This window comes from Oncorhynchus mykiss, chromosome 22, assembly GCF_057628025.1.
Source record: "Oncorhynchus mykiss isolate SJ-2025 chromosome 22, ASM5762802v1, whole genome shotgun sequence".
Taxonomy (NCBI): domain Eukaryota; kingdom Metazoa; phylum Chordata; class Actinopteri; order Salmoniformes; family Salmonidae; genus Oncorhynchus; species Oncorhynchus mykiss.
Window position 1 is genome coordinate 53434947 of NC_143043.1, and position 15200 is coordinate 53450146.

The 15200-nt window shown below is 44.5% G+C and overlaps 1 protein-coding gene across 2 annotated transcripts in view; it reads left to right on the plus strand.

Annotated features, from left to right (window-relative positions):
- LOC110502189 (receptor-type tyrosine-protein phosphatase-like N) overlaps positions 1 to 15200 on the plus strand; it is a 90845-nt gene that overhangs the window by 31627 nt on the left and 44018 nt on the right. For both annotated transcript variants that reach the window (XM_036959458.2, XM_036959457.2), the window contains exons 4-6: positions 9610 to 9706; positions 9987 to 10362; positions 13881 to 14253. In XM_036959458.2, coding sequence (XP_036815353.2) covers positions 9610 to 9706; positions 9987 to 10362; positions 13881 to 14253 — 846 coding nt within the window. The remainder of the gene's footprint in view (positions 1 to 9609; positions 9707 to 9986; positions 10363 to 13880; positions 14254 to 15200) is intronic.

A 15200-nucleotide genomic window follows, 5' to 3' on the forward strand; every position in this document is an offset into this window, starting at 1 on the left:
CACTCTAACACACTGCAGGGTGAGTCAACACTAACACACTGCAGGGTGAGTCAACACATTAACACACGGCAGGGTGAGTCAACACTAACACACTGCAGGGTGAGTCAACACACTAACACACTGCAGAGTGAGTCAACACTATAACACACTGCAGGGTGAGTCAACACTCTAACACACTGCAGGGTGAGTCAACAGTATAACACACTGCAGGGTGAGTCAACACTCTAACACACTGCAGGGTGAGTCAACACTATAACACACTGCAGGGTGAGTCAACACTCTAACACACTGCAGGGTGAGTCAACACTAACACACTGCAGGGTGAGTCAACACTATAACACACTGCAGGGTGAGTCAACAGTATAACACACTGCAGGGTGAGTCAACATTATAACACACTGCATGGTGAGTCAACACTCTAACACACTGCAGGGTGAGTCAACACTAACACACTGCAGGGTGAGTCAACATTATAACACACTGCAGGGTGAGTCAACACTATAACACACTGCAGGGTGAGTCAACACTCTAACACACTGCAGGGTGAGTCAACACTCTAACACACTGCAGGGTGAGTCAACACTCTAACACAATGCAGGGTGAGTCAACACTCTAACACACTGCATGGTGAGTCAACACTCTAACACACTGTAGGGTGAGTCAACAGTATAACACACTGCAGGGTGAGTCAACACTCTAACACCCTGCAGGGTTAGTCAACACTCTAACACACTGCATAGTGAGTCAACACTCTAACACACTGCAGGGTGAGTCAACACTCTAACACACTGCAGGGTGAGTCAACACTAACACACTGCAGGGTGAGTCAACACTATAACACACTGCAGGGTGAGTCAACACTCTAACCCACTGCAGGGTGAGTCAACACTATAACACAATGCAGGGTGAGTCAACACTCTAACACACTGCATGGTGAGTCAACACTCTAACACACTGCAGGGTGAGTCAACACTCTAACACACTGCAGGGTGAGTCAACACTCTAACACACTGCAGGGTGAGTCAACACTAACACACTGCAGGGTGAGTCAACACACTAACACACTGCAGGGTGAGTCAACACTATAACACACTGCAGGGTGAGTCAACACTCTAACACACTGCAGGGTGAGTCAACACTAACACACTGCAGGGTGAGTCAACACATTAACACACGGCAGGGTGAGTCAACACTAACACACTGCAGGGTGAGTCAACACACTAACACACTGCAGAGTGAGTCAACACTATAACACACTGCAGGGTGAGTCAACACTATAACACAATGCAGGGTGAGTCAACACTCTAACACACTGCAGGGTGAGTCAACACTATAACACACTGCAGGGTGAGTCAACTCTCTAACACACTGCAGGGTGAGTCAACAGTATAACACACTGCATGGTGAGTCAACACTCTAACACACTGCAGGGTGAGTCAACACTCTAACACACTGCAGGGTGAGTCAACACTATAACACAATGCAGGGTGAGTCAACACTCTAACACACTGCATGGTGAGTCAACACTCTAACACACTGCAGGGTGAGTCAACACTCTAACACACTGCAGGGTGAGTCAACACTCTAACACACTGCAGGGTGAGTCAACACTAACACACTGCAGGGTGAGTCAACACATTAACACACGGCAGGGTGAGTCAACACTAACACACTGCAGGGTGAGTCAACACACTAACACACTGCAGAGTGAGTCAACACTATAACACACTGCAGGGTGAGTCAACACTCTAACACACTGCAGGGTGAGTCAACAGTATAACACACTGCAGGGTGAGTCAACACTCTAACACACTGCAGGGTGAGTCAACACTATAACACACTGCAGGGTGAGTCAACACTCTAACACACTGCAGGGTGAGTCAACACTCTAACACACTGCAGGGTGAGTCAACACTCTAACACCCCGCATGGTGAGTCAACACTCTAACACACTGCAGGGTGAGTCAACACTATAACACAATGCAGGGTGAGTCAACACTCTAACACACTGCAGGGTGAGTCAACACTATAACACAATGCATGGTGAGTCAACACTCTAACACACTGCATGGTGAGTCAACACTCTAACACACTGCAGGGTGAGTCAACAGTATAACACACTGCAGGGTGAGTCAACACTCTAACACACTGCAGGGTGAGCCAACACTATAACACACTGCAGGGTGAGTCAACACTCTAACACACTGCAGGGTGAGTCAACACTCTAACACACTGCAGGGTGAGTCAACACTCTAACACCCTGCATGGTGAGTCAACACTCTAACACACTGCAGGGTGAGTCAACACTATAACACAATGCAGGGTGAGTCAACACTCTAACACACTGCAGGGTGAGTCAACACTATAACACAATGCATGGTGAGTCAACACTCTAACACACTGCATGGTGAGTCAACACTCTAACACACTGCAGGGTGAGTCAACACTCTAACACACTGCAGGGTGAGTCAACACTATAACACACTGCATGGTGAGTCAACACTCTAACACACTGCAGGGTGAGTCAACACTCTAACACACTGCAGGGTGAGTCAACACTATAACACACTGCAGGGTGAGTCAACACTCTAACCCACTGCAGGGTGAGTCAACACTCTAACACACTGCAGGGTGAGTCAACACTATAACACAATGCATGGTGAGTCAACACTCTAACACACTGCATGGTGAGTCAACACTCTAACACACTGCAGGGTGAGTCAACACTCTAACACACTGCAGGGTGAGTCAACACTATAACACACTGCATGGTGAGTCAACACTCTAACACACTGCAGGGTGAGTCAACACTAACACACTGCAGGGTGAGTCAACACTATAACACACTGCAGGGTGAGTCAACACTCTAACCCACTGCAGGGTGAGTCAACACTATAACACAATGCAGGGTGAGTCAACACTCTAACACACTGCATGGTGAGTCAACACTCTAACACACTGCAGGGTGAGTCAACACTCTAACACACTGCAGGGTGAGTCAACACTCTAACACACTGCAGGGTGAGTCAACACTAACACACTGCAGGGTGAGTCAACACACTAACACACTGCCTAGTGAGTCAACACTCTAACACACTGCAGGGTGAGTCAACACTATAACACAATGCAGGGTGAGTCAACACTCTAACACACTGCAGGGTGAGTCAACACTATAACACACTGCAGGGTGAGTCAACACTCTAACACACTGCAGGGTGAATCAACACTAACACACTGCAGGGTGAGTCAACACATTAACACACGGCAGGGTGAGTCAACACTAACACACTGCAGGGTGAGTCAACACACTAACACACTGCAGAGTGAGTCAACACTCTAACACACTGCAGGGTGAGTCAACACTATAACACAATGCAGGGTGAGTCAACACTCTAACACACTGCAGGGTGAGTCAACACTATAACACACTGCAGGGTGAGTCAACTCTCTAACACACTGCAGGGTGAGTCAACAGTATAACACACTGCATGGTGAGTCAACACTCTAACACACTGCAGGGTGAGTCAACACTCTAACACACTGCAGGGTGAGTCAACACTATAACACAATGCAGGGTGAGTCAACACTCTAACACACTGCATGGTGAGTCAACACTCTAACACACTGCAGGGTGAGTCAACACTCTAACACACTGCAGGGTGAGTCAACACTCTAACACACTGCAGGGTGAGTCAACACTAACACACTGCAGGGTGAGTCAACACATTAACACACGGCAGGGTGAGTCAACACTAACACACTGCAGGGTGAGTCAACACACTAACACACTGCAGAGTGAGTCAACACTATAACACACTGCAGGGTGAGTCAACACTCTAACACACTGCAGGGTGAGTCAACAGTATAACACACTGCAGGGTGAGTCAACACTCTAACACACTGCAGGGTGAGTCAACACTATAACACACTGCAGGGTGAGTCAACACTCTAACACACTGCAGGGTGAGTCAACACTAACACACTGCAGGGTGAGTCAACACTATAACACACTGCAGGGTGAGTCAACAGTATAACACACTGCAGGGTGAGTCAACATTATAACACACTGCATGGTGAGTCAACACTCTAACACACTGCAGGGTGAGTCAACACTAACACACTGCAGGGTGAGTCAACATTATAACACACTGCAGGGTGAGTCAACACTATAACACACTGCAGGGTGAGTCAACACTCTAACACACTGCAGGGTGAGTCAACACTCTAACACACTGCAGGGTGAGTCAACACTATAACACAATGCAGGGTGAGTCAACACTCTAACACACTGCATGGTGAGTCAACACTCTAACACACTGTAGGGTGAGTCAACAGTATAACACACTGCAGGGTGAGTCAACACTCTAACACCCTGCAGGGTTAGTCAACACTCTAACACACTGCATAGTGAGTCAACACTCTAACACACTGCAGGGTGAGTCAACACTCTAACACACTGCAGGGTGAGTCAACACTAACACACTGCAGGGTGAGTCAACACTATAACACACTGCAGGGTGAGTCAACACTCTAACCCACTGCAGGGTGAGTCAACACTATAACACAATGCAGGGTGAGTCAACACTCTAACACACTGCATGGTGAGTCAACACTCTAACACACTGCAGGGTGAGTCAACACTCTAACACACTGCAGGGTGAGTCAACACTCTAACACACTGCAGGGTGAGTCAACACTAACACACTGCAGGGTGAGTCAACACACTAACACACTGCAGGGTGAGTCAACACTATAACACACTGCAGGGTGAGTCAACACTCTAACACACTGCAGGGTGAGTCAACACTAACACACTGCAGGGTGAGTCAACACATTAACACACGGCAGGGTGAGTCAACACTAACACACTGCAGGGTGAGTCAACACACTAACACACTGCAGAGTGAGTCAACACTATAACACACTGCAGGGTGAGTCAACACTATAACACAATGCAGGGTGAGTCAACACTCTAACACACTGCAGGGTGAGTCAACACTATAACACACTGCAGGGTGAGTCAACTCTCTAACACACTGCAGGGTGAGTCAACAGTATAACACACTGCATGGTGAGTCAACACTCTAACACACTGCAGGGTGAGTCAACACTCTAACACACTGCAGGGTGAGTCAACACTATAACACAATGCAGGGTGAGTCAACACTCTAACACACTGCATGGTGAGTCAACACTCTAACACACTGCAGGGTGAGTCAACACTCTAACACACTGCAGGGTGAGTCAACACTCTAACACACTGCAGGGTGAGTCAACACTAACACACTGCAGGGTGAGTCAACACATTAACACACGGCAGGGTGAGTCAACACTAACACACTGCAGGGTGAGTCAACACACTAACACACTGCAGAGTGAGTCAACACTATAACACACTGCAGGGTGAGTCAACACTCTAACACACTGCAGGGTGAGTCAACAGTATAACACACTGCAGGGTGAGTCAACACTCTAACACACTGCAGGGTGAGTCAACACTATAACACACTGCAGGGTGAGTCAACACTCTAACACACTGCAGGGTGAGTCAACACTCTAACACACTGCAGGGTGAGTCAACACTCTAACACCCCGCATGGTGAGTCAACACTCTAACACACTGCAGGGTGAGTCAACACTATAACACAATGCAGGGTGAGTCAACACTCTAACACACTGCAGGGTGAGTCAACACTATAACACAATGCATGGTGAGTCAACACTCTAACACACTGCATGGTGAGTCAACACTCTAACACACTGCAGGGTGAGTCAACAGTATAACACACTGCAGGGTGAGTCAACACTCTAACACACTGCAGGGTGAGCCAACACTATAACACACTGCAGGGTGAGTCAACACTCTAACACACTGCAGGGTGAGTCAACACTCTAACACACTGCAGGGTGAGTCAACACTCTAACACCCTGCATGGTGAGTCAACACTCTAACACACTGCAGGGTGAGTCAACACTATAACACAATGCAGGGTGAGTCAACACTCTAACACACTGCAGGGTGAGTCAACACTATAACACAATGCATGGTGAGTCAACACTCTAACACACTGCATGGTGAGTCAACACTCTAACACACTGCAGGGTGAGTCAACACTCTAACACACTGCAGGGTGAGTCAACACTATAACACACTGCATGGTGAGTCAACACTCTAACACACTGCAGGGTGAGTCAACACTCTAACACACTGCAGGGTGAGTCAACACTATAACACAATGCAGGGTGAGTCAACACTCTAACACACTGCATGGTGAGTCAACACTCTAACACACTGCAGGGTGAGTCAACACTCTAACACACTGCAGGGTGAGTCAACACTCTAACACACTGCAGGGTGAGTCAACACTAACACACTGCAGGGTGAGTCAACACATTAACACACGGCAGGGTGAGTCAACACTAACACACTGCAGGGTGAGTCAACACACTAACACACTGCAGAGTGAGTCAACACTATAACACACTGCAGGGTGAGTCAACACTCTAACACACTGCAGGGTGAGTCAACAGTATAACACACTGCAGGGTGAGTCAACACTCTAACACACTGCAGGGTGAGTCAACACTATAACACACTGCAGGGTGAGTCAACACTCTAACACACTGCAGGGTGAGTCAACACTCTAACACACTGCAGGGTGAGTCAACACTCTAACACCCCGCATGGTGAGTCAACACTCTAACACACTGCAGGGTGAGTCAACACTATAACACAATGCAGGGTGAGTCAACACTCTAACACACTGCAGGGTGAGTCAACACTATAACACAATGCATGGTGAGTCAACACTCTAACACACTGCATGGTGAGTCAACACTCTAACACACTGCAGGGTGAGTCAACACTCTAACACACTGCAGGGTGAGTCAACACTATAACACACTGCATGGTGAGTCAACACTCTAACACACTGCAGGGTGAGTCAACACTCTAACACACACACCCCTCTCTTTTTTGTACACTGCTGCTACTCGCTGTTTATTATCTATGCACAGTCACTTCACCCCTTCCTACATGTACATATTACCTCTATCCTGTACCCTCGCACATTGACTCGTTATCGGTAACCCTGTATATGGCCTCTTTATTTTATTGTGTTACTTTTTATAATCTTTTACTTTAGTTTATTTGGTAAATATTTTCTTAACTCTTTCTTGAACTGCACTGTTGGTTAAGGGCTTGTAAGTAAGCATTTTATGGTAAGCTCTACACTTGTTGTATTTCGCGCACGTGACAAATTAAGTTTGATTTGATTGGAAGAATCTCAAATGTTAAATATATTTTGATTTGTTTAACACATTATTTGTTTTCTTCATGATTCCATATGTTTTTTCATACTTTTGATGTCTTCACTATTATTCTACAATGTAGAAAATAGTAAAATATAAAGAAAAGCCCATGAATGAGTAGGTGTTCTAAAACTTTTGACCGATAGTGTATGTGTTATTGCTTTTCAACCATATTGTGGATTCAGGGCTATCTATCTAATAGAACTCAAAGGGTTTTCTTTAATTGAAGCTTCTCTAATGTCAAACATGTAAAAATGTGGTGTACTGCAGGGCAGCTCTCTAGGCCCTCTACTCTTTTCTATTTTTACCAATGACCTGCCACTGGCATTAAACAAAGCATGTGTGTCCATGTATGCTGCTGATTCAACCATATACACATCAGCAACCACAGCTAATGAAGTCACTGAAAACCCTTAACAAAGAGTTGCAGTCTGTTTTTGGAATGGGTGGCCAGTAATAAACTGGTCCTGAACATCTCTAAAAATAAGAGCGTTGTGTTTGGTACAAATCATTCCCTAAGTTCTAGATATCAGCTGAATCTGGTTGTGAATGGTTTGGCTGTTGAACAAGGTGAGGAGACTAAACTAATTAGCGTTACCTTAGATTGTAAACTGTCATGGTCAAAACATATAGATTCAGTGGTTGTAAAGATGAGGAGAGGTCTGTCTGTGATAAAGAGATGCTCTGCTTTTTTGATACTGCATTCCAAAAAGCATGCCCTGCAGGCTCTAGTTTTGTCTAATCTTGATTATTGTCCAGTCGTGTGGTCCAGTGCTTCAAGGAAAGACGTAGTTAAGCTGCAGCTGACCCAGATCAGAGCGGCACGTCTTGCTCTTCATTGTAATCAGAGTGTCACGCCCTGACCGTAGAGAGCTTTTTAGGTCTCTATTTTTGGTTTGGTCAGGGTGTGATTTGGGTGGGCATTCTATGTTACATTTTCTATGTTTTGGCCTGGTCTGGTTCTCAATCAGGGACAGCTGTCGATCGTTGTCTCTGATTGGGAACCATACTTAGGTATCTTTTCCCCACAGGGGTTTTGTGGGTAGTTATTTTCTGTATCAGTGTTTGCACCTTACAGGACTGTTTCGGTTTCATTTATTCTCTTGTTATTTTGTATTTTGTGTTCAGTTCGATAAAGAAACATGAACACTTACTACGCTGAGCTTTGGTTCGACTACTCTTCCTCATCCGACGACGAAAGTCGTTACTCAGAGGGCTGATATAAATACTATGCATGCCAGTCTCTCTTGGCTAAGAGTTTAGGAGAGACTGACTGCATCACTTATATTTTTATAAGAAACATTAATGTGTTGAAAATCCCCCCAAAAATGTAATAGTCAACTTACACACAGCTCTGATACACACACTTACCCCACCAGACATGCCACCAGGGGTCTTTTCACAGTCCCCAGGTCCAGAACACACTTACCCCACCAGACATGCCACCAGGGGTCTTTTCACAGTCCCCAGGTCCAGAACACACTTACCCCACCAGACATGCCACCAGGGGTCTTTTCACAGTCCCCAGGTCCAGAACACACTTACCCCACCAGACATGCCACCAGGGGTCTTTTCACAGTCCCCAGGTCCAGAACACACTTACCCCACCAGACATGCCACCAGGGGTCTTTTCACAGTCCCCAGGTCCAGAACACACTTACCCCACCAGACCAGGGGTCTTTTCACAGTCCCCAGGTCCAGAACACACTTACCCCACCAGATATGCCACCAGGGGTCTTTTCACAGTCCCCAGGTCCAGAACACACTTACCCCACCAGACATGCCACCAGGGTTCTTTTCACAGTCCCCAGGTCCAGAACACACTTACCCCACCAGACATGCCACCAGGGGTCTTTTCACAGTCCCCAGGTCCAGAACACACTTACCCCACCAGACATGCCACCAGGGGTCTTTTCACAGTCCCCAAATCCAGAACAACTTCAAGAAAGCAAACATACAGCATTATTGCATGGAACTTCCTTCCATCTCATATGGCTCAAATAAACAGCAAACCGGGTTTTAAAAAAACAGATAAAGCAACACCTCACGGCACAACGCCTCTCTCCTATTTGACCTAGACAGTTGGTGTGTATGTATTGATATGTAGACTACTTGTATGTAGTTACGTCCTTGCGCTGTTCTTGTCTATGTGTTCTGTATTATGTCATGTTTCGTGACCCCAGGAAGAGTATATGTTGCTTTTGCAACAGTTAATGGGGATCCTAATGAAATACCAAAATACCTAAATTTAGTGGGCATCATTATAAAATATAAATGGTCTGTGTGTTTGGTGTGTAGGTCTGTCCTGGCAAGATGACATCACCCAGTACATTGTTACCAAAGAGCTGAGCAGAGTTCCTCACACCCCGAGACCCTCCAAGACCTCTTCCTCACAGTAAGGAATATTACACATTTACAGAATCTAACAGTGGAGTTAGACAAGTAATGGGTCTTTTCCTCTTATCGATCCATCATCTTATCGTGCCTCTGTGTAATTGTACTTGCCCAGATGAAAATTAGCCGGGCTAAATCTAGCATATTCACAAAATGGGGGTGTTTATTGTTCCTGTCAAATAAACCTAATGAAAGAAAGCAAGTTAGTGGAGTAAACATGCAATGTTACGCTTAGAACTGCCCAAAATATACAAAATCATCTTCCTTGTCCTTCCTCTCAGACCCAAGCAGAGCTCCTCCAATCAGGGAGGATACCCCAGCAGCTCCTCCAATCAGGGAGGATACCCCAGCAGCTCCTCCAATCAGGGAGGATACCCCAGCAGCTCCTCCAAGCAGGGAGGATACCCCAGCAGCTCCTCCAATCAGGGAGGATACCCCAGCAGCTCCTCCAATCAGGGAGGATACCCCAGCAGCTCCTCCAATCGGGGAGGATACCCCAGCAGCTCCTCCAATCGGGGAGGATACCCCAGCAGCTCCTCCAATCAGGGAGGATACCCCAGTCAGGCTGACAGCCACCAGGACTACATGATAGTAGACCATGCCCAGTTCCCCCTCCGCATGCAGACCTCTCCCATGGACCCCTATACTTATCAACAGGTACTGTAAGCCGTGCACATTAGCACGTACACACAGACACACACACACAGACGCAAACATACACACAGACACGCATACACACACAGCTGTGTTTTCATGAAATGTCAGGACTTTTTGTAAAAAAAAAATCACCATTAAAAATATTTTTTTCCCCTAACCTAATCTTAACACCAAAAACCCTAACCCCTAACCTAATCTTAACACCAAAAACCCTAACCCTTAACCTAATCTTAACACCAAAAACCCTAACCCCTAACCTAATCTTAACACCAAAAACCCTAACCCTTAACCTAATCTTAACACCAAAAACCCTAACCCCTAACCTAATCTTAACACCAAAAACCCTAACCCCTAACCTAATCTTAACACCAAAAACCCTAACCCTTAACCTAATTTTAACACCAAAAACCCTAACCCCTAACCTAATTTTAACACCAAAAACCCTAACCCCTAACCTAATCTTAACACCAAAAACCCTAACCCTTAACCTAACACCAAAAACCCTAACCCCTAACCTAATCTTAACACCAAAAACCCTAACCCCTAACCTAATCTTAACACCAAAAACCCTAACCCCTAACCTAATTTTAACACCAAAAACCCTAACCCCTAACCTAATCTTAACACCAAAAACCCTAACCCCTAACCTAATCTTAACACCAAAAACCCTAACCCCTAACCTAATCTTAACACCAAAAACCCTAACCCCTAACCTAATCTTAACACCAAAAACCCTAACCCTTAACCTAATCTTAACACCAAAAACCCTAACCCCTAACCTAATCTTAACACCAAAAACCCTAACCCCTAACCTAATCTTAACACCAAAAACCCTAACCCCTAACCTAATCTTAACACCAAAAACCCTAACCCTTAACCTAATCTTAACACCAAAAACCCTAACCCTTAACCTAATCTTAACACCAAAAACCCTAACCCTTAACCTAATCTTAACACCAAAAACCCTAACCCCTAACCTAATCTTAACACCAAAAACCCTAACCCCTAACCTAATCTTAACACCAAAACCCTAACCCTTAACCTAATCTTAACACCAAAAACCCTAACCCTTAACCTAATCTTAACACCAAAAACCCTAACCCCTAACCTAATCTTAACACCAAAAACCCTCACCCCTAACCTAATCTTAACACCAAAAACCCTAACCCCTAACCTAATCTTAACACCAAAAACCCTAACCCTTAACCTAATCTTAACACCAAAAACCCTAACCCCTAACCTAATCTTAACACCAAAAACCCTAACCCCTAACCTAATCTTAACACCAAAAACCCTAACCCCTAACCTAATCTTAACACCAAAAACCCTAACCCCTAACCTAATCTTAACACCAAAAACCCTAACCCCTAACCTAATCTTAACACCAAAAACCCTAACCCCTAACCTAATCTTAACACCAAAAACCCTAACCCTTAACCTAATCTTAACACCAAAAACCCTAACCCTTAACCTAATCTTAACACCAAAAACCCTAACCCCTAACCTAATCTTAACACCAAAAACCCTAACCCTTAACCTAATCTTAACACCAAAAACCCTAACCCCTAACCTAATCTTAACACCAAAAACCCTAACCCTTAACCTAATCTTAACACCAAAAACCCTAACCCCTAACCTAATCTTAACACCAAAAACCCTAACCCCTAACCTAATCTTAACACCAAAACCCTAACCCTTAACCTAATCTTAACACCAAAAACACTAATCCTTAACCTAATCTTATCACCAAAAACCCTAACCCCTAACCTAATCTTAACACCAAAAACCCTAACCCCTAACCTAATCTTAACACCAAAAACCCTAACCCCTAACCTAATCTTAACACCAAAAACCCTAACCCTTAACCTAATCTTAACACCAAAAACCCTAACCCCTAACCTAATCTTAACACCAAAAACCCTAACCCCTAACCTAATCTTAACACCAAAAACCCTAACCCCTAACCTAATCTTAACACCAAAAACCCTAACCCCTAACCTAATCTTAACACCAAAAACCCTAACCCCTAACCTAATCTTAACACCAAAAACCCTAACCCCTAACCTAATCTTAACACCAAAAACCCTAACCCTTAACCTAATCTTAACACCAAAAACCCTAACCCTTAACCTAATCTTAACACCAAAAACCCTAACCCCTAACCTAATCTTAACACCAAAAACCCTAACCCTTAACCTAATCTTAACACCAAAAACCCTAACCCTTAACCTAATCTTAACACCAAAAACCCTAACCCCTAACCTAATCTTAACACCAAAAACCCTAACCCCTATCCTAATCTTAACACCAAAAACCCTAACCCCTAACCTAATCTTAACACCAAAAACCCTAACCCTTAACCTAATCTTAACACCAAAAACCCTAACCCCTAACCTAATCTTAACACCAAAAACCCTAACCCCTAACCTAATCTTAACACCAAAAACCCTAACCCCTAACCTAATCTTAACACCAAAAACCCTAACCCCTAACCTAATCTTAACACCAAAAACCCTAACCCCTAACCTAATCTTAACACCAAAAACCCTAACCCCTAACCTAATCTTAACACCAAAAACCCTAACCCTTAACCTAATCTTAACATCAAAAACCCTAACCCTTAACCTAATCTTAACACCAAAAACCCTAACCCCTAACCTAATCTTAACACCAAAAACCCTAACCCTTAACCTAATCTTAACACCAAAAACCCTAACCCTTAACCTAATCTTAACACCAAAAACCCTAACCCTTAACCTAATCTTAACACCAAAAACCCTAACCCCTAACCTAATCTTAACACCAAAAACCCTAACCCCTATCCTAATCTTAACACCAAAAACCCTAACCCCTAACCTAATCTTAACACCAAAAACCCTAACCCTTAACCTAATCTTAACACCAAAAACCCTAACCCCTAACCTAATCTTAACACCAAAAACCCTAACCCCTAACCTAATCTTAACACCAAAAACCCTAACCCCTAACCTAATCTTAACACCAAAAACCCTAACCCCTAACCTAATCTTAACACCAAAAACCCTAACCCCTAACCTAATCTTAACACCAAAAACCCTAACCCTTAACCTAATCTTAACACCAAAAACCCTAACCCCTAACCTAATCTTAACACCAAAAACCCTAACCCCTAACCTAATCTTAACACCAAAAACCCTAACCCTTAACCTAATCTTAACACCAAAAACCCTAACCCCTAACCTAATCTTAACACCAAAAACCCTAACCCTTAACCTAATCTTAACACCAAAAACCCTAACCCTTAACCTAATCTTAACACCAAAAACCCTAACCCCTTCTCAGGACATTAAGGTGAAATGTCAGAACATTAAGGTGAAATGTTAGGACATTAAAGTGAATTAGTACACACACACACACATACACACACACACACACACACACACACACACACACACACACACACACACACACACACACACAATAGAACATGTGTCCTCATCCGTAAAACCATGTGTGTTTTCTCTCTCTGTGTTTTACAGCACAGATACCAGGAAGATGTAGAGCGCTCCCTCCACCAGGGAGGAGGAGTCTACCCAGGGCCCCACCCCTCCTCCTCTAGATCCCAACAGGCCAAACAGAGAGAGAGAGACCGTCAACTGCTGCAGGACGTCATCTCCCTCTATCTGTCCTCTTCCCCTGCACAGCCCTCGTTCCGCCACAGGGGGGCAGCAGCACTTCCGGCCTCGCCCTACTACGAGGACCTGGAACTGCCTCTGGACTATGTGGAGGACTACAGTCTGACAGAGCAGGATACGGCCAGGCAACAGCAACAACAGAAGAAGATACGGTTACAACTACAACAACAGAAGAAGAAGGTTCCTCAGGACTACAGCTCTCTGGCTGGGCTGGATGGTGAGATAGTAGAACTGTTGAAGTACCTTAAGTAGCAGTGTTAATTAACTAATTTAATGAATTAATTCAAATGAACTAGGTTCAGTAGCAGGGTTTGTGTAAATTCAGTGGGGTAGCCACAGTGAATTTTTTTTGCCATATTACAACCTATGTGTTGTGATAATTGAGTTGTTTGCTCTGCAACCTGTTAGTTTATATGCCTTGCAACAGTGATATATAGACCTAAAGGCAGAGACAATAAGACACAGTGATATACAGGCCTAAAGGCTGAGACAATAAGAAGACACAGTGATATATAGACCTAAAGGCTGAGACAATAAGACACAGTGATATATAGACCTAAAGGCTGAGACAATAAGACACAGTGATATATAGACCTAAAGGCTGAGACAATAAGACACAGTGACATACAGACCTAAAGGCAGAGACACAGTGATATATAGACCTAAAGGCTGAGACGATAAGAAGACACAGTGATATACAGGCCTAAAGGCAGAGACAATAAGACACAGTGATATATAGACCTAAAGGCTGAGACAATAAGACACAGTGATATACAGGCCTAAAGGCTGAGACAATAAGACACAGTGATATACAGACCTAAAGGCAGAGACACAGTGATATATAGACCTAAAGGCTGAGACGATAAGAAGACACAGTGATATACAGGCCTAAAGGCAGAGACAATAAGACACAGTGATATATAGACCTAAAGGCTGAGACAATAAGACACAGTGATATAGAGGCCTAAAGGCCGAGACAATAAGACACAGTGATATATAGACCTAAAGGCTGAGACAATAAGACACAGTGATATATAGACCTAAAGGCTGAGACAATAAGACACAGTGACATACAGACCTAAAGGCAGAGACACAGTGATATATAGACCTAAAGGCTGAGACGATAAGAAGACACAGTGATATACAGGCCTAAAGGCAGAGACA